Source organism: Dermacentor variabilis, chromosome 1 (genome assembly GCF_050947875.1).
Source record: "Dermacentor variabilis isolate Ectoservices chromosome 1, ASM5094787v1, whole genome shotgun sequence".
Taxonomy (NCBI): Eukaryota; Metazoa; Arthropoda; class Arachnida; order Ixodida; family Ixodidae; genus Dermacentor; species Dermacentor variabilis.
This window is the reverse complement of record NC_134568.1, coordinates 235,564,380-235,587,329: the sequence shown is the minus strand read 5'-3', so window position 1 is coordinate 235,587,329 and position 22,950 is coordinate 235,564,380. Positions and strand designations below refer to the sequence as shown.

The following is a 22,950-nucleotide window of genomic DNA, read 5'->3' as shown; positions in this document are numbered from 1 at the left end:
CACCTACAGAACCTTTACTTGTCAGACTGCATTTATGCTTTCATTTCGAAAATTAGGTTTATTTTGGCATTTCTGGTCTAAACAAAGGTGTATAATTTTTTCGTTAAAAAGTATTAATTTATGCAGTAAAGAAAAAATGTGTACATATTGCGGAGGCTCATTCCCTTCACTATCTTAATGCATGCCTTTGTTGTGCTTTTCATTGTAGGGGACTGCTTCAAACATGTTGAAGTGCATTGAAGACCAATGTCCTACGATCATGTCTGATGAGGTATGTCATTGTGTTTGCACACAGTTGAACATAAAGGAGTACTAGTGCAAAATTTATTCTCACTCTTTATTTTTCTTATTACTATTTTAATTTTATTGCGATAGTAATTATATGGACACTCCAGGCTCATTTCTGCCGTCGCCATCACTGCGAGTTTCCATACAAAGTAAAAGGGCAGTAAAATTGTTGCCACCTTCCGTATGCTATAGGTGCAAGTGAGAGCATGCAAGGGTGAGCCTACGATAGCAGCTCAATCTCGATCATGCAAGGGAGGGAAATTGGGGGGAAGCGTGCTGTCTTTCATTGAGCGTTCTACTCCGGCCGGCCCGTGCAGCCGCGTGCGCCCTACCCGGATCGCTCTATCTTGAGAGCCATCTGCGACGGGGACAGAGTCTGCTGCACACTGTTTTCGCAGCTTAATTCGCTTGCTGCTGCTGCCGTGCTTCCTCACTCCAGCATATCAACAGCAAGTTTCCACGGTCATAGAGTGTGATGTCTTGATGTTTGCTTGTGCACGTGTGACACCATCCTTGTTAAATTAGTTAGTATGCCTTTGTTTACAAGTTAATACAGTCAATAAAACTACTATTCTTCGTATAGCTGTCCACTAATTTGTTATCACAATCGATGCTTCACCTTTCGGGTGAAACTGAGACTTTTTCTTGTTTTACAGAAACTAATTGTTTACAGTCAATTGTGTAAGTATGGTATAAAGCTTCCATTCCCAAAGAGCACAAGAAATAATTATTTACATCATTTCTAAAGTCGCCAGTTTAAAGAGCACACAAAGTGGAGTGTGGCTTCAATTTCAAGCACGAGGCTGGTTACATCATGGGAATTTGAGGTGCTGGTCGCATGGTATCACGAACCACTCATGTATGTGTCATATTTGGCCAACTAGAATGGTTAAGTAAACACAATTACTGTGTCGCCAAAAACTTGCCACGTGCCCCAATTCAGCCCTCCTTGCATGAGTAACCAGCTCCTCAGATTTCAAAGAAGTAACTAGCCTCCTTCTTCATGCTTCTCTAAAACTGTACAGCACTTCCACACCATCTTCAACTAGTTGCATTAAAAGTTGTTGTAAATAATTATTTGTTGTGCTATCAAGGAATTGAGGCTTAAAACCATAATTACTGGATTGACAGCTATTCAGTAAGGAAATAATAGTGACAAATTTAATATCTCTACTCCTTTAACAACTTTTGAGGGTCAGCACAGTACATTTACAGTAGTGACTGCACATTTGTAAAAATGCACCTTTTTTTTAGAACAAAGCACCACTTAGTCTCACACCAGAGTTTCTACTACCTTGTCTTTGATTTATTATTATTGTCTGGCTTCTTCTTAGCTGATTTTTCGTATTCTGTAGTCTGCAGCTATCACTGTGGTGCCTAGAAGTAGCCTAGAAGTTTCCACATTTCACCTTGTTTACTGCTGCATGTCACACCTGCGCATGTGTGCTTTAGTCAGTATTTTTTCACGTGCTATTTTAGTTATGGGTGTTGCAAAGACTGATAGATCTCTCATTTCAAATCTCTGTGTTACTGCGAGATGCTCGCCTCTTTGCAGTTTCTTTAACAGGCAGGTATTTAAAATTTAGTTTCATCACATTTCTTGTACCTTTGGAATAATAAAAGCCATGTAGCTTCAAAACAAATAGTGCCTTTTTAATTCTTCAGTTAGTTTTCTCAAGTGTGCAGAATGTGGACTCCAAGCGAGAACTCTTTGTAGGAATATCAAATACGAGAACTTCAACTATTTCATGTCTAAAATACTTGGAAAGCACCTGTCCAGACACTTGAAGTATATGCCTTATATAAAACACTGTGAAAACAACAAAAGAGGTGAACCCACTACATAAATACAAACTGATGCTGTGAGGGCAAACATTAGCGTTGTACCTTCCAACTCGTATTACTAAAACACTTTAGACTTACTATTCTAACTTGCAGCACAGGTCATATAAGAAGTGATTTAAATTGTTTGCAATGTACTTCAACTATTATAATTTTAATCAATGCTTTTGATTTTGATGCACTACCTTCGCCTGTTCAATTGTGCACATACCACCTGAAGGGGATATGTGTCATTCTGAAGATTGTTAGCTGTGCAGTAAAAGAAATTGGCTGTGGGGGGCTACATTTTGCAAAAATTACTCTCAAACGGTTGAAGCCATGTTTTTGTGCCGAATTAATGTTCTCTTAGCAAGGTCATAACCAGCATTGATGCATTTCACCTAAGAAGTGCAATTGCACGGTCTTCCGGACATGCATGAGAATTTAGACGCCTTCTCGGTGCCACCACGTACCACATAGAGCCAATGTAATTGTAATTTATTTTGCACAAAAGTGAGCCTGCACTTGATGGCATGCTAGGCAAAACAGATAGGCAAGAACCTTTGCGCGTGAGCGCCTGCGAGCCTGCCACCCAGTGCAGCAAAAAAAATAAACAAATGAACACATGATGACAGTAGTGCGTGAGTATGGGATGAGAGGGAAGTAGAGTGGAAGGCAAAGAAAAATAATGATGCGAGAAAGGACAGAAGCGAGATGTGATGGAGATGACTATGGTCGTAAGTGAAAAGGAGAAAAGAAACTGCGACTCTGTGACGGAGGGAGGCGGAGTTGTAGGAAAGAGACTGAAGTGGGGATAAAGGTGGAGGGAAGGTGGGATGAAGCGCAGTGTTACCAGTCTTGAAATGCAAAATGCGTGAATGCCTTGGAGAGTTCCCTGGACTCTGCAAATGTTGTGCCAGGGGATGACGCAGGGCAACAGGGATGGACAATGTATGAGGACTTCTGAAATTTCACACACTGAAACCCATCGCCATCCGGTTTTTCGGACTTTGTGCCGTGACCGCAGGTCTGACACCACCGCCGCCATTTTGATTATCTCGCAGCCTTGAACCGGCACACACGCCCACCTATCCGCTGGCAGTCGTAGTAGTCGTTTTGTGCTATCGTTAGACCTAGGTGTTTCGATGTTCGCTATTGCGCATTCTGCTGTTTGGTGCTGTGCATTTCAATTAAGGATTCGCCACTGTCAGCAATGGCGTGGACTCCACCTTCGCCATCTTTGCTGATGCCGTCGAAGCGCGGAAAGCACGGCAAGGGTCTAAAACGTTGCATAATGTCGATTTCCGAAAATCAGCCTCGCCGCAATACAGCGGTTTTACGCGGTAAATCATACCTAATTTATTGCGGTGAAGCATATCAAGAGTGCAAAGGGGCCACTTTCACGGGACAAAATGTGTACTGTTGCATTTGGAGGCGATCCTACCGCTGGCAACCAGTTGTAAGAGTTGAGGAGGACTTCGAGATGAAAACTTGGGAGGTTTGTTTACATTATTTACAGTGAGAGTCGATTAACAGTCGTAAAGTCATTACGGGCCGGCAGCAACTCGGACGCTGCGGCACGTGGCAAGAAGCTCGAAAGAGATCAATCAAGGAATGCTCTAGGAATGCTCTCATTCTGTGTCTTTTTAAGCCCTTCGGTGTCTCAAAGACACGTCATGTTCGGCCAATGGGAGAGCCTGCTCAGGTGACGCCATCTTCGGCCAATCGGCGCGGGCTTACTTCTCCCTGCGGTCTTGCCTTGCTGACTTGCGATGCGCCGTCACAATAGATGGATGGGGGTGACGCTGCCAGGTTTTCACGGCGCATTACAGCCGTCTTGCTTCGGGACCCACTTTACCAGCAACAGTGCCAGGCTCTTGCTTCACTTTCGGGAAGAGTCAAGCAGTAAATAGCTCCACCTGCGGCACACGAAGTGGGGGCCACCAACTTGTTTGCATGTGCCGTGCCTCAGGAATGTGGTATCTGTGCTTCTGCGCCCCTTAATTAGCTGTGGTGCGATTCGATGTGGTCTGGTGAACTCGAAGTAGGCTCAGGAAACGGTCCCGTATCTAACAGTACCCACACTTCCTTTGTTATACACGCACACACTTGCCGTCTCCTGTCACAGTGCGAGCATCGAGATGTCTAAAGTGATGCTTAATAGCAGTTTCTGAAAGTCAGCTCCACCTTGATACAGCTGTTATGTGGTCAAGCATACGCAATGTATTGCACTAAAGTATACCAAAAGTGCCAAGGAGCCGCTGTCACGGGACATAAGATGTGTTAGTTATACATGCGCTCACCCACCGTCTCCTGTCACAGTATGAGCACTGAGATGTGTAGTAATTGTAGTGGCAGGCCTTTAAATCTATTTCGGACATGGCTGTGATGATTTAGCCTTTGAGGGCAGTTAAAGACATGCATTAATTTTTTTCTGGTGCTTTTTCTATCCTTAGGGAGTCAGAAAAATCTGACGTGCTTTAGTGCCTGAGGTCAACAGGCAATGAAACCAAGGAAAGCATAGGGAAAATGAACTGTGGTTGTAAATAGGATGTAGAAACACAAAGTGGAAATAAATTCGCCCCAAAAGACTGCTTGCCACTAGTGGCAGCCGAACCCATATCTCCTGCATTACACGTGCGGGGCTCTGCCCATTAAGCTTTGTTGGCTATGTAAGCTACATAAGAAAGCGGCTGGGAGAACAGCCCACTACCTTAGCTCAATTAGCAGAGCCTCGCACATATTTCCTTGGATCTTAAAAGTGATGTAGTATTGTTTTCTTGCTGTCATATTTTTCCTCCATACATTTTTTTTTGTTTTAGTATTTTTTCATTAATTCATTTATCTGTAATCTATTTTGGCAAACAGACATTATCTGTGCACCTAAAAGAAGAAAAGTGGAACTGCATGTTATAATATTCAGATAAAAGTAAGGGCACACCTCAGGGTGTCGAACCGAACCCCAACCGAAAACTGTACCTTGACCACAAATTTGGGCAGAACTGAGCTCAAACCTGAATTGCAACATGCCTGAACCTAACCGGACTTGAAGAAACAAAAAAAGTTTACCAGTTTGGCACAAAGGGTATCAAGCATATAAGGTGACAATGGGTGTTCAATGGTTTACACGATTCTTCGAATAACTACTTCTTCAATCGGCACAACCTACTAGTTGCATTTTGTGCAAGAACGGGGATGGACGATGAGTATGTGCTGGTAGCAACAGCTACCTTGGCAGAAACGCTTGTTCTTTTGAAGTTGACCATGCCTTTTGTGCTCCATGGCAGAAAAGTTGATTCAGGGACCCCACGGAATCAACATTTCTGGTGATGCTCCCAGTTCGGCTGTTAGGTCAACTTGTTACTAAAATTTTAACATCAACTCTCCACTCTTGTATTTGTTGAAGAAATTAAACATTTGTCATCAACATCGCCACTGATTATCGTCAATCAAAGCAAATGGCACAGTGTGTTTCGCTTACATAGATTCCCACAGTGCATGGGATATGCATAATTTTTTCCTTACTTTTTCCTTTTTTCTTTTTTCTTTTTTTTACTCATTCTCAGCAAGACATTTAGCATACTTGCAGCATGAAAGAGTTAGGGTACCCGCAACTTTCCAACTTGTGAATACTGTATTATTTGAGTGGTGCGTTTGTCCCACGCTGGCACATGCGGCCACAGTTGGTTGTTTCCTCCAAGCACTGTGTAAACTGTGCCGCGCTGACACATAATATTAACAAAATATTGCAAGACTAGCTGAGACGAGCTGCACGATATGAGTGACCGGTGGAAAACAAATACCCAAGAAAGTGGACGGGCAAACGGCGCCGTGGTAGCTCAATTGGTAGAGTATCGCGCACGCGTAATGCAAAGGTTGTGAGATCGTTCCCCACCTGCAGCAAGTTGTTTTTCATCCACTTTTATTTCCATTAATTTATCATACTTTATTTCATTCATTAAGCACAAGTAATTTTCCCTATGTTGTCCTTCGTGTCAGTGTTTGTTGGCTTCTTATGATATGACTAATGGAAATTGGGCCCCTCAGTTAACCCCCTTTCTTCTCGTTTATTACATGACGAGGGTCTCGATCCGGCAACATTGATGCCTTCAGGTAGCATGTGTGGGTTTATTGACAGGTTGCCTTCATCCAAAAAGGTCACGTCCTCGTGACGCCCGCGGCAGAAAGGATGTTCCACATTTGCCGCCAAGGTTTGTGAGTGGTGGCGCTGGCTAACACTCCCAATGTTCTACTAGGAAACAGAAATACCCAAGAAAGAGGATGGGAAAATGGCGCCGCTGTAGCTCAATTGATAGAGCATCGCACGCGTAATGCGAAGGTTGTGGGATCGTTCCCCACCTGCGGCAAGTTGTTTTTCATCCCCTTTTATTTCCATTAATTTATCGTACATTATTTCATTTATTAAGCACAAGTAATTTCCCCTATGTTGTCCTTCGTGTCGGTGTTTGTTGGCTTCTTATGATATGACTAATAAAAATCGGGCCCCTCGGTTAACTCCCTTTCTTCTCGTTCATCACTATCTATGCGATTCATTTGTAAAGTCTGCCTCCTCTTAATTGGAACTTGCGCATGGCCCTTGTGGACAAGTCGATAGCCTTATGCAACATATTGTCACGGGGCAGGATAAAATGGACTGTGCTGAACCGGTTTGTGAACCGTTATTAACCTTTATTTTTCCAAACTAAAACTGAAGAAGAATGAAATCGAAGTGTGTTGAACCTGAGCCAAACTGGCATCTTTTTCTGTTTGACATCCTGCAAAGAATGATAACCATACTTGCTATATGGTACAGTGAGGCACTATTCCAAGATGCCTCATTATTTATATTTATCTTGCCATCGCAAACATTTTTAGTGATGCTAATTTGATGACCTTTCATCACTCATCATTCAGGAGACATCAAATGTCATTTAAGAACAGTTAAATCTGTGTAATTATTAACCCTTTATTGATGAATGTTGCCTACAGGCAATATAGCAGGAAAATATTTTTTTCTTGCTGAGTTTGGAAATTCACTATGAAGCTTCTGGCTAAATGTCTTCAGCCAACACTGAATGACAGGCAGCAAGCATCATTTGTTGGTTTAAACCAGGAACACAGGGCAAGATAGAAGTTCAGCATGCGACTCTTTTTTTTTTTGAAAGCATGATCAGAGGAGACAGACTGATCCAACACCAGCTGTAGTGATGATATAAAGCAACTGTAATGTACGCCTATGGTTCGCATATGGCAAGAGCTGCCTGTACAAATTCTAAATGAGCCCTTAGGTGGCTTCAGGTGAACTCCACTTCCAGTTTCCTACCGGGGGGTTTTCCTCCTATTGCTGAAAAAAGTTTGAAAATATTTGTTCTTTTTGTTGGTTATGCTTGATCTCAATGTCTTTTGCATATTTAGAAAGAAAGTAATTTTTTTCTGGTATTTTTATGTGCCATTATTAAAGGGTTAAGACAAAATTTTGCCTTGCAGTTTCTTCTTTCTTTTGTTTTGTGGGCATGTTTCTTTCTTGCATGTATATTTGTTTATATGCCTAGCACTTCTTTCAGTTGTTTACCTACCATAGCTAACTAAATCTACACATTAAAATTCAGCCTCTAAGCATATGTAAGCAGCTCTAAAATAGTAATGCTCAGCTGTTATAAATACTACTGTGCCAAAGGCATGGCAGCTGAAATGTAACTTCACAGTTCTTGCCTTTGCAACATGTTGAAAGCATGAATTTGTGTTGATCCAATCTGTTTTAGTGTATATAGCACTGATCCAGTTTGAATTTACACCCATGTAGAAAGTTCGAAGAGAGATTGAGGACATCTGTCGAAGTCGGCAGCACTTCCCACAAGAGGTTCTTCAGCGAGCTATTCTGGACCAGGCTGGAACTGACGTTCTCAACCGCATCAGGTAACTACTGCAACATGCCATGCTTTTGTTCTCAGCACTCAAGCAGGTCCTTGAAGACCCTCTTGAAAGCTTCGTAAATGTTGATAGATCTCTTGTAGTGTTTGAAATTTAGGCTCAGGTAGGATGATGGAAGTTCTGCAAAGAGGGGGGGGAGGAGAGAGGGAGCAGGGCACAGCCTCTAGTTTTAACAAGAAAACCATCTGTCATTGGCATAGAGAGGAATGTATCATTCATTGTCTGTTTCATGTTCATTGGAGCTTGTGTTTTGGTACCTCTGGCTGCATCATCTCCAGCATTTTGCTTGGCCAGGTACAGAACCACAGTAGTCATTGGCCTCTTATGTGATGGCTACACATCGAACAAAGTGAACTATATATATATATATATATATATATATATATATATATATATATATATATATATATATATATATATATATATATATATATATATATAACTTCACCACTGATTGAGACTAAGTGCATGTGGATCTGGTGAAGTGTTTGCAGTGTTCTGCAATGTATGAAGCTATGACATTTAGCTTGCGCAATGTTATGGTCATTATGACTCGGTGTTTCACATGGTATCACTTGCAGTAAGTATTCATAGTGGTGCATGAACAATGCCTGCCGCAATTAGGGTCTTCTGGCATTACCTGTAGCCGGCCAGCCCAGTTGATATTAAAGGAGTAGTACTGATATAATATTTTCGGATTTTCTTCGTTTTTGTTAGATAAAGGTTCAAACTCACTAAACCTTAGAATAAATACTGGAAAGTGTCAGTGCCCTAAAAATTTTGCTTAAGTATGTTCCCTAAATAAATAAAGACAGACTGTTTTGGTTTTAGTGCCCAGGAGGTGCACACGTCATGATGTCGGGATGCACTGGCTTGCTCTGTTCCTGTGATGGCTGCAGCTATCACAAACAAATGCAGCCAGAAGAAAGGCAGGCAAAGCTCTTCTTAAGGTCTTTTACGAGCAGTGTAGTTATACCTAGCCTTATTGCCACACCAGCAAATTTTGCTGTGTCATCATGTCATAATAATGTCGATGACACCAAGTCTGGCATTTCAAGATAACTTTATTACTACCATAAATTACCATATAAGTGTTTCCCAACCTTCATAGTACTTGCTAAGTGTTATCATTTTACATGCAAGAAGCTTGTGGTAGAGTTTTTGTGGCTTCAAAAATATGTCAGTACTCCTGTAAGTTGCTTTGATTGACCGCATCCTGTGGGTGAGCTAGGCCTGGCAAGGACTTTTGGGCGCAGCCCAAGCTTGGGTAGAGGTGTAGAGAAGTGTGCTAATCGGGATTTAAAATAAATAGTGCACCCAAGGGTCACTGCATATCCAAAGCCCATGCTCTGTTTGCACTCTTTTGTACTCCTTTATATTTCTTTTATAGTTCTTTTACAGTTCTTTTGTATAACTTTTTGCATTCTTTTGTGCACCTGGTTGCTTGTTTTCCTAACTTTGGGTGCACAAAAACTAAAACTATCTGTTAATATGGTAAACGAGAAGAAAGGGGGTTAAGCGAGGGGCCCTATTTTTATAAGTCATATCATGAAAAGCCAACAAACACTGACACCAAGGACAACATAGGGGAAATTACTTGTGCTTAATAAATGAAATAAAGTAACGATAAGTTAATGGAAATTAAAGTGGATGAAAAAAACAACTTGCGCAGGCAGCAAAAAGGACGTTCCATGTCTGCCGCCAAGGTCTGTGAGTGGTGGCGCTGGCTAACACTCCCAGGGTTCTACTAGTACACACAAATACCCAAGAAAGTGGATGGGGAAACGCCGCCGCGGTAGCTCAATTGGTAGAGCATCGCACGTGAAATGCGAAGGTTGTGGGTTCGGTTCCAACCTGCGGCAAGTTGTTTTTTCATCCACTTTAATTTCCATTAATTTATAGTTACTTTATTTCATTTATTAAGCACAAGTAATTTCCCCTATGTTGTCCTTGGTGTCAGTGTTTGTTGGCTTCTCATGATATGACTGTTAATATGGTGTAGCACTTCTCCTGGCCAGATTAAAAAAATATTACGCAAATGAATGTGCGAGTGCACAAGAACAGGACAAAGTGAGACACTAACATACATGCAGCATTGACTTTCAATAGTCGAAAGCATTTCAACAACAAGAGTTTCAGCAATGGGAGTTTAATGTCTGTGTATGTTTGTGTCTCACCTTATCTCGTCATGAACTGAAAGTTAATCTGAACCAAATAACCCCGACAGTCTACTCTTGTGCAAGGGCATGCTCATTTGCTCATTTTTAAGGTAGACGAAGCATCTGAATCATAGATAGCCCCTTCAATCAGCTGCCTGGAGGAAAATTCAGAACCATATGATAAGCCACAGCTCAAAGGGTTGCACATAAGGGTCTTCAGTCATACATACTACAATGAAATCCTTGTTTCGAACCTGGGAACTGCCTTGGCATCAGAAAATATTGCTCATTTGATGCTGGTGTTCTGTGTGAACTCAAGAAATCCTTTGTTTAGAGAAAGAGCCTTGTAGAAAGTGCTTCACGGGCAAGCAACACTTTTTCCACTTCCATTGTGATAGTAGCTAGCTAAGCTAACAGAAAGTAACAATGTGCTAAGCCAGTGGCATTGCAGTGCATGTATGGAACATATTTTATTTATTTATTTATTTATTTATTTATTTATTTATTTATTTATTTATTTATTCACTCACTCACTCACTCGTCTGTACTGCCAGTCCCACTACGGCTATTACAGGGATAGAAAGAAAGACACTCCAAAATATCATGAGCATCTTGGCCTCAGTGCTTAACAAGGGTGGAACAGCTGCACCAATTGTGCCAAATTGCGTCAACAGTGGGCCTTTGCACCATTTTGCTCCAAAATGGCATTTTAATGAGAAATAGTGCAAAGCTTATGCCAGATGAAGCATTAGAACGAAAGCATCCTTTCATTGATGCAGCCTTGGCAGTGAAACTGAAACCAAAACATAAAACATGCTGCACTCGTGTTATCATCATCTGCTTCTTCATTCTGGAAGTTAAGAAAGTTGCGACTGCCAGTGATAGAGCTAATGCTGCCAGTTCTCCGTTTACTGTTTCAGCACTTGTATTGCTTTGCGGCAGAGGTTCCAGTGTACTGCCACTGTATGGTCTTTTTGTTTGTGCTTACTTCTGCTACAGTTCTGTAATTCTTATACCAGCGAGGCATGACCTCCCTCAAAGATGATGACGAATCATAAAGAAGCGACGGACAATTTCTGATTGCACATTGTTTACCGTAGGTGTTGGTGGCGCAACTTTAAAAATATCTTATAATACATGCATTTAACTGCTGACATATTATTTGCTAATAAATAGGACCCTGGCACTGTACCGGTCGCCGTTAGAGCAGGTGTTCTAACAAGTATGTCATAGATAGCAGCACATTGTAGGCTCATTTCTAGTTGTTTTGGTTTTCACAAACTAGATGGACATGCTTGTCTGCACTTTAAACAGGAGTTGATAGTAAAACAATGGAAAGCACCCCGCTTGTCATTCTTCGCTCTCTTGTTGTAGCCGTTGCAACTAGAGTACCAAGCTAAAAAAAAAAAATTGTACAGGCTTCCGAGTGGGCTCATTTTTTTCAGCACATACCACTGAACATTGTGCAACAGAACCCTTTGAGACTGTGCTTAGTTTTCAAGGGCCAAGTCAAAAAGTTGAAGGGTCATTCTGAGTGCAATAAATGCAAAGATGCACTCTGCAGTTCCTGTGTTTGCAAATTTTTTATACCCACTTTATACTTCTTTTTTACTGCTTTTGATGTGGAAGCTTTTTGTCAACAAAATAAGCTAGATATTCCGTAAATTATATGTCTGTAGCAGTTCTTAGAGTTATCTCTTTACAGCGCGGAACAAGCTGAACTGAGCAAGAAAAATGCTCTGTTGAAAACCAGGTGTGATAAAGCACCGAACAGGCAGAAGTGTAGGGGTTAATCTGCTTTCACATTTTCCACAGCACAGTTATGCAGCAGAGATTGTGCCGATGAGAAGAAACCTGCGGATGCCTTCACTGTAACTTGGTTGAGTCGTGCATGTCCTAGGGCATGGTCTTGATGATATGCCCTAGTTCCTCTAACTTTTTTTGTTACTCACATGAAGTGCACCTAATGCACAACACCTGTTGCAAGTCTAAATGATAGAAGCAGCTTTATACTGTGATATACATACAGGGAAAGCCATTTTAGTAAAAACTAATGAAACTAGTTTGGTAATTCTTAGCTAAAATGCCTCATTGATATGCATAAAACCGACTCTGCTATAGTTATTGACTATATTAATTATTGAGACCATATCTGCTGTATAGTTGTATGTTGGAGACTGGGTCAAAAGTGTTTGTCACTGCACAAAATCACATTTTTGCTTTCGCCAGGACCTGCACTGAAAGGTCAAATGGTTGTTCCACCAATGACAGCTATTCATATGCCATCAAAAGTGCAGGAACTACAAATGGCCTCTTTGGAGGATGCTTAAGCTTCGCCTTTAAGAGTGGAACGCGATATCATTCAAAGATCCCTGACTTCTTCTCGCGCTTCCCGGCAACTGCAACGTATGTAACCAGAATGTTTACCAGGAAACGCTGGCTGCGAACGCAATGCGCAAAGGCGGGCTTTCTGCTAAAAATGCACGCCTCTTGCGTGGGCCATAATGTGGCAGAGGCGAGTTCCAGTTCCATCTGGAGATGCTACAAGGAACCGGGCGTGCCGCTCCGTGTCCTCCGAAGTATTCGTGCACCGGCCGGCGCAAATGGCGGACGCTGTGGCCAGTCTATGAATGATAGAAATGCTGGAAAAGGGGTTTGTTTGAGTTTTTGCTTAACAGAAATGTTTTCTCGTATATTCAAATTACAATCTGATGCTACCATGTCAGTAGGTTGTGTGTACGTCGTACTTTACGATTTTTCTACGTACTTTAGCTTGAGAAATTCAATTAGTTCAGTAACTTTCTCGTACCACATGGAGGTCCTTGGTATGCAGGACTCGAAATTCTTTTTGCCAAAATGACGTCCAACGCCGGGCGCGGGACACCAGCACCGACGCCAGATTTTCTGCGACACGTGTCACTTAACATTATCGTGTAAATATGCCTTTAAGAAGAGCACAGAATCCGTGAACCATGGTGTAGAGCCACCGGATTTAACATCTAAAAGCAGCTAAGCATAGTATAAAGAAGCCTTTAGTATCCTATCGTGTGAAACTACAGAAAGGGCTGGGGCTAATTCAACCTGAGGAAAGCATATTGTAATTTTGTTTTTAAATTAAAAGGGAAGGTTTTGTTCTTTTTTTTTATAACTGTAAATAAAGAAAACAATATCACTGACAACGTGTTGCTTGTAGATATCAGATGACTATCAGATGACTCTCCTTAATACACAGCCTCATACACACCGTTATCTTCATAAGAAAGTAGTGTGAAGGGGCCATACAGAAGGGAGACAAGGATGAAGCGCTGTGTGTTTGTCGCATCACACTGTTTTTTTCCCCCATGATAGCCTTTCTTACCAGCTATCTGGGTTTTGCAATTTGATACTTGCTGTTGCTTGCTAATTAAAATGTTAAGGACACGTTTTGATAGAAAAAAAGCCGTTTATTTTATAATTTTTACTCTTCTGCTGTTCTGTTCTCATAGTATATAAAAAAAGTAAGAATAAAGTATTGCTTATGCCATTTATTTACTTCTGAAGTAACTCTTTCATTACCACTATAAATGCGCTTACTTTCGGTGATTTTATGTTCTGATGTTTTATTTGAAGACGTAGCCATCACAATGTTTTATCATTGTATATAAAATGCCTGATCATTGGTGTTTTGAATTGATGTAAAGTAGTTAAAATTGCTGAGACAGTTTTTGAGAATTATACCCGTGTCACACGGGCAACACGGATCTCCTTCAAACTTCCTTCCCTTAAAGGACCGCAAGGGAGTTTCACCTCAAAGGAGTTAGCTCCGTGTCAAACGGCCTATAAGCGAGCTTTTGAAAGCTGCCGCTGGGGGCCCATTAGGCGCTGCTCACCTCGTACGCAGTCATGAAAGAAACACGTTATATATTGCTAAAAAGTTTCCGCTTCGGTCCACGTCATTCGTGGAATAGGCAGCCAGCTGTGCTCCTCTTGGGAAAGACGTGAATCACTCGTTCCGCATGCGCGAGACGTGCGATCGCGTTGACGAAAACAACAAAAAATGGCGCAGTCAGGGCAAACACAGCAGCCATTCCGAGAACGCCCGGTTCGAGAGTCGAGTGTAGCTGCTCAACTTAAATATCTTTGTCAGTGCTCAAATACTATATTATATGCAATAAAAAAAGTTATAATTGCTGGTAAAAGTGAAATTAATAAAAATGAGGATGATTTCTTGACTCAAAATTAAAGCACTCTGGGAACAAGAGTACTCCCTTCAGTCTGCAAGGGAGATCTTCCATCTCCTTTCGCTAGGAACTTCCTTAAACTTCCTTTGCTAAAGGACTGCCATGTTACATGGTGCACATCTCCCTCGAGATAGACGTCCTTGGTTGAAGGGAGTTGAAAGGACGTTAGCCGCGTACGTGTGACAAAGGTATAAGTCTGTGAAATGTCAAAGAAGTGTCTCAAGGAACAAGAAAGAAAGTAATAATTTGATATTTTTAGTACAAGTACTGAGAGTTTAAAAAATCTGAAATGTACAAATGTTTGTCGGGCTCCTGATTCCAAACTTTTGTAAGTCAGACCATGAAAAACAAATACTATGCAAATTTTTTGGCATCAATACTAGCCATAGTGATGCCCGCACTATGCGAGAAAGCAGTAAGTTTGCAAGTTCCTATTGTGCAGAGACCATTTGTTTTTTATTCATTGCAGTAAGCAACTGGTTCATTTATTTCAGCATTATTTAGCCTTGTGAAGCAATAGTTTTCAGGTCAGGAAGCATGCAGAAACCTCCTCATGCTTGATTATTGTGTTCATTCAACTGTTCTATGGAAGCAAGCTGGTCTAGTGTGCATTCAACTGGTACTGGATCCTCCATGTGCTTTGTTCAGTTTCTGTACAGTATTGCATAGTAATGTGGAGTGTTGCATAATATTGTACAGTAATGAATAAGGGCACTTGTACAGGTGGTGCTCAAAATGTGAGAAATTAAACTTAACACTGAAGGCCAGTCTGAAATCGACTTCATGTTCTTGTGTGAGTGAAAACCCCACACGACGGGAAGGATTGATCGCAATAATTTGTGCATATGCTATCGAAAGGCTAGTGGATATAAGCAGCACATGGGGGGAACAATAAATTGCACTTGATATAAGTCGACCGCAATTATCAAAATAGCACATACTCAAGCATCTACTGTTGTTTGAGACATTGTTTAAACAGACTAGATGTTGGATTTAAAACTAGACAACCCGCCAGAAGCTTCTGTGTATTCACTGCTGCTTTCATTTAAAAATTAAGTTGCCGAGTCAACCAAAGTGCAAATTTTGCACCATTTTATTGAGGAAGTGCTCGGCGCATTGGAGGCTAGTTTCTCCGATACCTTCAGTCGAAGTTTTATTTTTCCAGAGTCCAAAATCTGTCAGAAATAGTTGCATCTGACCGATAGTTAAGTTGTCATTTTAGACAGTGAATGGCATTGCTAGTATAAAAATTTCAGCAAAAGTGTTTAACGTGTAAAGCTGTAGATCAAATATATCAATTTATATAGGCCCAGTAAAGAAAAAGTTGAATATTTGGCTGTTACTTTTGCTACTTTTCTGGTTCTTAATTTCACCTTCTTTTGCCATTTCTTCCTTTCAGTGAAATTAACTTGACAATAGCAGCTCACGTTTCTGATCGTATCCTAGATGAAGTGATTGAGAGCCTGCCACGAAGTCACCGCGACTTGGTAAGTCCTAGGTTTTAATCATTGCATGGTTCAAACTTAACAGATAATTATATTGTCAGCACACTATCTTCTTTATTATGATGCTACCATAGAGCTCTCGTAACATCTTATATGGGGAAGCGTTACGCTAGTCCAGCAGTTTTCTGCAGTGGCACTTCATCCAGCATAGAAGTGATAAGAAGTAAAGCATCAGATTTAGCTAGACTTGTGGCTCAACACACAGTGCAACCGCAGGTGCTTTAGTGTCCCTTTTCACCAACAAAACTGTAAATTTATACAGTTTAAGCTTGTTACCATAAAACATCCTAATCCAACAAAGAATGTGTTGTACCCAATGTGTGTATTTTCTGCACACACAAAAAAAACTTGACCCATTAATAAGGGTTGTGGAAGTGGGGTCTCCCACTTCAACAACCCTTATTCATACATACAACCCTTATTCATACAACAACTCTTTTCCATACACAATAGTAGACCAATTAATTTGGACTTTGATGGGATCTTTAAAATCTTAAATGATCTGGAATCCAAAAATATGGATGTTAAATGGAAAGTGCAGTTTTTCTCATAAGTGTACAGGCTAATCAGAACTTTCACCATATATGTCTTTTGGCTGTGTGGTATGACTCCCGTAGCACTCCTAACACTCGGAGATCTCTATATGGCAAGTGCAAAGTTCCTTTCATTCCTCAGGGCGTCCTAACTTATGGCATATCAAAGGAACCCACTTAAGCATCCTGTAGCTAGCCTGTCTGTCGCAGACAACATAGCCCATATACAGTGGAAACTCGTTGATATGATCCCGTAACGTGTGATTTCCTGACTCCAACATTCGTGATCGAGAACGCACAAAATGGCCCAATCAGGTTGTGCTTATTTTTTACCGGTTCATGCGTTCCTGTAAAACACTATGTTTCGCTACCAACGGTCCATACATCGCCAAATTGCGATTGTATGATATGTTATCCTGCCACGAGATTGCACGTAAACTAGAACAAATTAGTAGACAGTTATACGAAGTAAGGATAGTAGTTCTATCAGCCGTATTAACTTGTAACTAACTTACTAACTACTAACTTACTAACTGAATTAACAAGCATGGCATCACCCTCACGCAAGCAAACATAAACACATCTCAATCCATGACTGCACACACTCACTGTCAAAACACTAGAGTGAGAAAGTGTTGCAGCAGTAACAAGCGAATTGACCCTGCTGCCTCTAGCTTTAATGTGAACTAAGTGGCGAGAACACAGTGCACACGAATCTGTCAGCACTGGGCGCACTCTGTTGCCATCGCAGATTGCTTTCAAGATAGGGCCCACGTGGCGACGCCATATGCAGCCGCTGCCGTAATAGAACCCCCCCGAGGGTTCCACGTGATAAAGGAGGAAGATGCGCTTCCTCCCTTGCGTGCACGAGATTGAGCCACCATCATTAGCTCACCCTTGCACGCTTTCACTTGCACATGCAGCATGCGGTGGCAATATTATCCCGCTTGGAATTTATGTGGAACAACATGGCAGTGCCGACCGTGGAAATATGCCTTGAGTGTCTATCACAATAAAATGTACGAGGTGCACGCGATAGAGAACAGTAACCACCCACCATGACAGCTTCACTGCAATACTCGCTCGCCCATCTCGCATGATAACGCCGGTGTGCGCTCATTTTTTATCTGGTACAAGCCAATCTCCTCCCGGGTCATCGCACGTCGCATTCACAGCTATCGCTGCCACCCCTATGGCGATAGGCATCCGAGCCTGTTTCACAGCACGTGATGCCGTTGTAAGCATACTGCACATCTTTAATAGGCGTCAACACAAATGCACCGCTGTTCCTTGTTGCAGATTGCGATCATATGGTATGTTTTCAGGCCGCTAGATCCTCTGTAAACTGCATAAGGTGCGAGACGCACACGATCGAGAACAGCAGCCTCCCTCCGCATCAGCTTCCCCGCAATACTCGCCTGCCTTTTCTCACGTGAAAACAGCAATGCACTTGACCTGTCTGTTCTTTTTGTCTCCCCTCATTCTTCGGTGCTATACAGTTATTTCATTGTGTCTTATGAACTCGCTGAAGCTTCCGTTATCTTAAGGTTAATTCTTATTCCAGTACCAGCAAATCTCTTCCCTGGTCATTGCTTTCACAGCTATCGCCGCTAACCTTATTGCGATGAGCATCTTCACCTATCTGTTTTACAGCACCTATCTGTAGTACCATCGGAAGCATATTGCACGCTTTTAGTTGGCGATAACTCAAACGTGCCGCCATTACCTGCTGCAGGCGGCACTATGTGAGTGTCACATTTCGCTCAAGCGGTATCGTAAGCATGCTATTCTGATGTCGCCCACCAGCTCAATTTCATTTTGGCTTCCCGTCGGCGAACGCAGTGCACAAAGCCGAGCTTCCTGGTACTTACTAATACTATTACTTATTATTTACCCAACTGAGCGGGCCATGCTGCTCCTACTCAGACACGCCTCAAATGGCAGCTAGAAAAGGGGCTTGCACTTGAGTTTCCACATAACAGAATGATGTTTTCTTGTATATTCAAATTACAATCTGATGCTATCATGTCTATAAATTGTGTGTAAGTCATACATTACCAATTTTCTGCTTGGTAATGTCTGCGCACCAGGCAGAGGGCCTGCGTGGTTTTGGGTTCATCGTTTTAGGTGATTTTCTTGGATGCGGATGCCAAATTTTCTGCAATATGGAGCCGTTAATGCTCTTGAGTCGCCGCAGCCCCGTACAGTATTCGCATTACGTAGATGTCTACAAATGTGTGTCAAATTTTTTAGTTACTTAGGATTGTACGTTTTCCCAGTGAGTATGTTCCTTTTTTTTTTCTTTTCTTTTTCAAAATGCATGAACAAAGTTCATCTGTACTTTTGATAAATGATGTATGTTTTATTTGCATCTTTCTTTGTGAGTGGCCACTAGAACATGTTGATTAGCATGCAGCTCTGCTTGTGTACAACTGGCAACATGTGTTTTGGCCAATGCCATAGTGGCACTATATACAGACAAAAGTGTTATCAGAGCCGGGCGCCAAAGCTACCTGCAACATGCTGCTTCCTGCTGTACTTACAACCCTAGTGGGGGGGTAGTACTTTTGGTTGCCACAGAGGAATAACAATTTTATCTGCATTAGTAAATTGCACTTCTGTAATAGCGAAGCCGGCACTCTTACCGTGAGAGTATGCTTTGTAAGGCAGAAATGGCACCAAAACTAATTATGGATGTTGTACTGTGAAATTTCTGCACCTGTTGTGGCGTAATTTATTTTGACAGCATTTATACGGGTCTAGATAGTTGCTTACCTGTAAAGAAAGACTGCATTGCATTATAAATGTGCCAAAGACTCAACCTCCTAATTTTTGAGAACATTTCATGTGCCAAAACAGCCCAAATATGAAAAAGTATCATTGAAATATGTGGCGTCTTTCTTGCGTGCTGGTGCTAAGATATTGGTGCGAAATTTTTTTCCAGTAATAGTCAACATTTCTCCACCAAAGAATGAACATAGAGTAGTGAAAGAATACTTTTGTGCCAGTCTAAACTCATTTAGTATTCCTCTTTAGCATACGCAATTCTTAATTATTGGGAAGACATGCCCGCCCAGTGATCGCGAAGATGGCAAGCAGTCCAGTGACGTAGCTCCTGCGTGAGCATCACTCCCGCTATTTTGATGCATCCTCAATTGATTATTGGGATGCTTTGCAGTCAGCCTGAGGATGATGTTAGATAATGAGAGAATAATTTGGATAATGGAAACTTTCGAAACCAACCTGCGCAGTAGTCAGCTGGTCAGCAGCAAGTTTTGTTTTCTGCCTATTGTCGGCTGACCAGTTTCTTGTGCCGGCTGAGATGTAGAGATGTTGGCTATGTTATATATTATTTTGAACAAAAACAGGAACAGCGCAACACAGGACGAGCGAGCAAAGAGCACAGGACAAAGCGCTGACTAGCAACCAAATGCTTTATTTGCAGAAGCAGCATATAAAGACATCTTTGAATGTGACATAAAGAACAGAAAAAGAAGGATAAGGAGGATAAGCGTCGGTTATGGAGATAATCTAGTTGTGTTGTTGAGAGCGTGGAGCACGCAGAACTGACACACGCGTCGCCACTTTAATATATGCAAAATGCCTCAAAGATTTCCCGCACACGCTTTTCACTATATCTGACAATTATTTCACACTTCTTAAAGATCGGGGTGCTACCACACGTGTTACAGTGGGCAGCCAGATGACTATACGGGTTTCCTTTTAGTAAAGCAGCATGCTCGCGTAGGGGATCATTAATGCACCTCCCCGTTTGCCTGATATAGACGTCCACATGCCAAGTTTCATCCTAGATGCCAGTGCTCGTTTCTCCCCTGGTGCAACGATTTCACCTCCAGCAGGTGTAGGTTTCCGCTGCCGCTTCCTTTCACGGTCACGCCCGCATTCAGTTCGTGCTGCATGCAAAACGTCTCTTGTTTGAGACGGCACCTCTTCGGATGACCAGAAATTATTATTGTGTTCCAACTGTCACGACAGCAATGTAAACACGAAAGGGTTGCTGCCACCAGTGAAATTCTGCCGATTCACAAGAAAATGATAAAAAAAAAGCAGACCACAGACATGGATTACTGTGGTGCGCCGAACAAAGTAAACAACTGGCTAATGAAGCGATCTCGTTTGTTGATCACTCGTGAGTGTATGACGGTTTTTATATCTAACCCACATGAATTTCATGATTACTCGGTATATAATCCTTTTATTCACATAAAAACTTTCAGTTGTTCGACCAGCGCTTGTCCTGTCTTCTTTCTCGTGTTTTGTTTGTGTGTGCGCTGCCCAAGAATGGAAGCCACATCTGTTGCATGTGCTAGCAGTGACTGAAGTTCACGTGTGCCGAGAAATTGAATATGTGCACGATGCAATGAACACGACCGGAGTTCATTTCTGCATCATCACTGCACCGATCGATCGAGTTACTGGACGATACATGCCTGCGTCTTGGTCGCGCTGGCATTGTTGAAGCAGAAATGATTACTAATACTTTCAACTTCAGTCTCTTGAGCACAGTTAAACAATGGCCAAGCTATTTACATTGCTGCCCCTATTCTATATTGTAGGAGACGTACTAGTTAAAGTTGTGTGCACATGTCGTACTTGTGCTATGCAGTGATATATTTTGTTTATTTCCGCACAGTGTCGATGGAAGTCCGTTGTTGCCATCAGAGACAACACGAATTTGTAGCAAACATGACTTTAGCTAGCATGTATCGTATATGCCGACGATTTTTCCAGAGGCACATACGATGTCGTTTCCAATTACCTGCTCAGCGTCACTTATATGGCTAAGCAGACGCTGCCCTTTCACCACATTGCAGCCATAAAAATAATCGTCAAGCTTACCGATCTTCTTAAAGGCAAATAGAAGCATGTACGTCGTCCTTCTAATAAAACGTACATGCACACACACGTAGGCACACACAGTGCGCAGTACGAAACTTGCCCAAACACACGCAGTGCGAGAGGCAATCAAGGCGGTGCGAACGAGAGATGGGAGAGGCGTACCACCCGCTAGTCGAATTTTGCCCCGCATGTGGCGCTCTCACGCCGGCGCTGCAGTGCTGCTCGCGGTGCCGTTCTTGTCTATAGCAACGTTTACAACCAAGCGGGAATTTATAGATGACCTGCATTGTTCAGTCAATGAAGCCGCGAACATGATTCTTATAGCAGCTTTTGCGCGCGACAGTATCCACCCCGTTGACATTTTGCACAACCTGCTCAGTTTATTAGGGGCATTGCACACCACCCTCACTCCTGTTTTGGCCACAATTTTCTTAATGTTATGGGAAACACGGTGTACATAAGGAATGACGGCAAGCCTAGACCTCAAAGGCAGTGACTGCATCGTTTGTTTTCCGGCATTCTTTACCTATTTTACAAGGCCACCAGCAACACTGCACATCACGCTGGTCGGGTAGCCTGCTGATGTTAGTCTGTTGACTTGCGCTGAAAAGTCCTGTTCAACAGAGTGCTCACATGAGTGCTTGAGAGCAGCTCACAAACATGCCTTAGCGATGCCTCGTTTTACAAGTTTGGAGTGTGCAGACGAAAATGGGAGAAGCCCTTTCTTTGAGCAAGGCGAGTAGCTCTGGCACATGTGATAAGGTTTAAAAACAATTTCAATGTCTAAAAACCTTAAACGTTCATTGATGGTCTCTTCCGTTGTTAATGTAAAATCCTTCATTATCTCACTGAAGGCGTCAATAGTTGTTTTGGAGGTTAACTTCATGTCACAAGGGTCAACTGGATAAAATACTAAAAAGTCTGACGACCGTAAGAATATTTCACTTTGTTGACGACTTTTTAGTATTTTATCCAGTTGACCCTTGTGACATGAAGTTAACCTCCAAAACAACTATTGACGCCTTCAGTGAGACAAAGTGAAATATTCTTACGGTCGTCAGTTGTAGGCGACCGAGTAAGCCCCTGCCATAACATGCCAATGAAATGACGCTAAGTATGGGTGCCAAACATGAACCTATACACACTCCCTGCTTCTGAATTAAAAGCTTATTGTCATGACAAATGAATGTGGATTTTAGGTAGTAGGTGAGCATTTCCATGAAGCTTCCGACACTCGTTCCACAGCCATTTTGAGACTCAAGGAAGTTGGTGATTGCATCGATAAGCACAGGGTAGTGTAACTGGCACATCCGACTTATAATTGTGACCGTCTCGTAATTGAATAAATATGGTTTGCGTATATGCCAACTCTCTAGCTTTGTCTGGGAGACTGCCAGATTCCTTACCAATCCTCCCGATTGTAGAGACACAACTATATATCTCCCAACTAATTGCACCAACTTCACTGCTTAAAAAAAAGTGATGCAGCACGGTTGCATCATAATTGCCATTATACATTAGGTAGCTAGCCGAAGTCTGATTTAAATCCGTCATTTGTGTGTAGGCAGGATAGGCATAACTCACTTCACTTCAGATGGAGATGTGCATTTAGAAGTGCGCATGAAGCAAAAGT

General features: G+C 42.0%; 1 protein-coding gene and 2 non-coding genes across 8 annotated transcripts in view; all 3 read left to right on the top strand.

The window, feature by feature from the left end:
• The window catches only part of LRR (capping protein regulator and myosin 1 linker 1 leucine rich repeat protein), a 228,442-nt gene that overhangs the window by 136,513 nt on the left and 68,979 nt on the right, over positions 1-22,950 (top strand). For all 6 annotated transcript variants that reach the window (XM_075671458.1, XM_075671446.1, XM_075671465.1 and 3 more), the window contains 3 exons: positions 209-271; positions 7,913-8,025; positions 15,819-15,906. In XM_075671458.1, the coding sequence (XP_075527573.1) occupies positions 209-271; positions 7,913-8,025; positions 15,819-15,906 (264 nt within the window). The remainder of the gene's footprint in view (positions 1-208; positions 272-7,912; positions 8,026-15,818; positions 15,907-22,950) is intronic.
• On the top strand, positions 6,404-6,476 carry TRNAT-CGU (transfer RNA threonine (anticodon CGU)). The gene has a single exon. It is a non-coding gene; the product is annotated as a tRNA-Thr (tRNA).
• TRNAS-UGA (transfer RNA serine (anticodon UGA)) lies at positions 9,830-9,902 on the top strand. Its single transcript has one exon. It is a non-coding gene; the product is annotated as a tRNA-Ser (tRNA).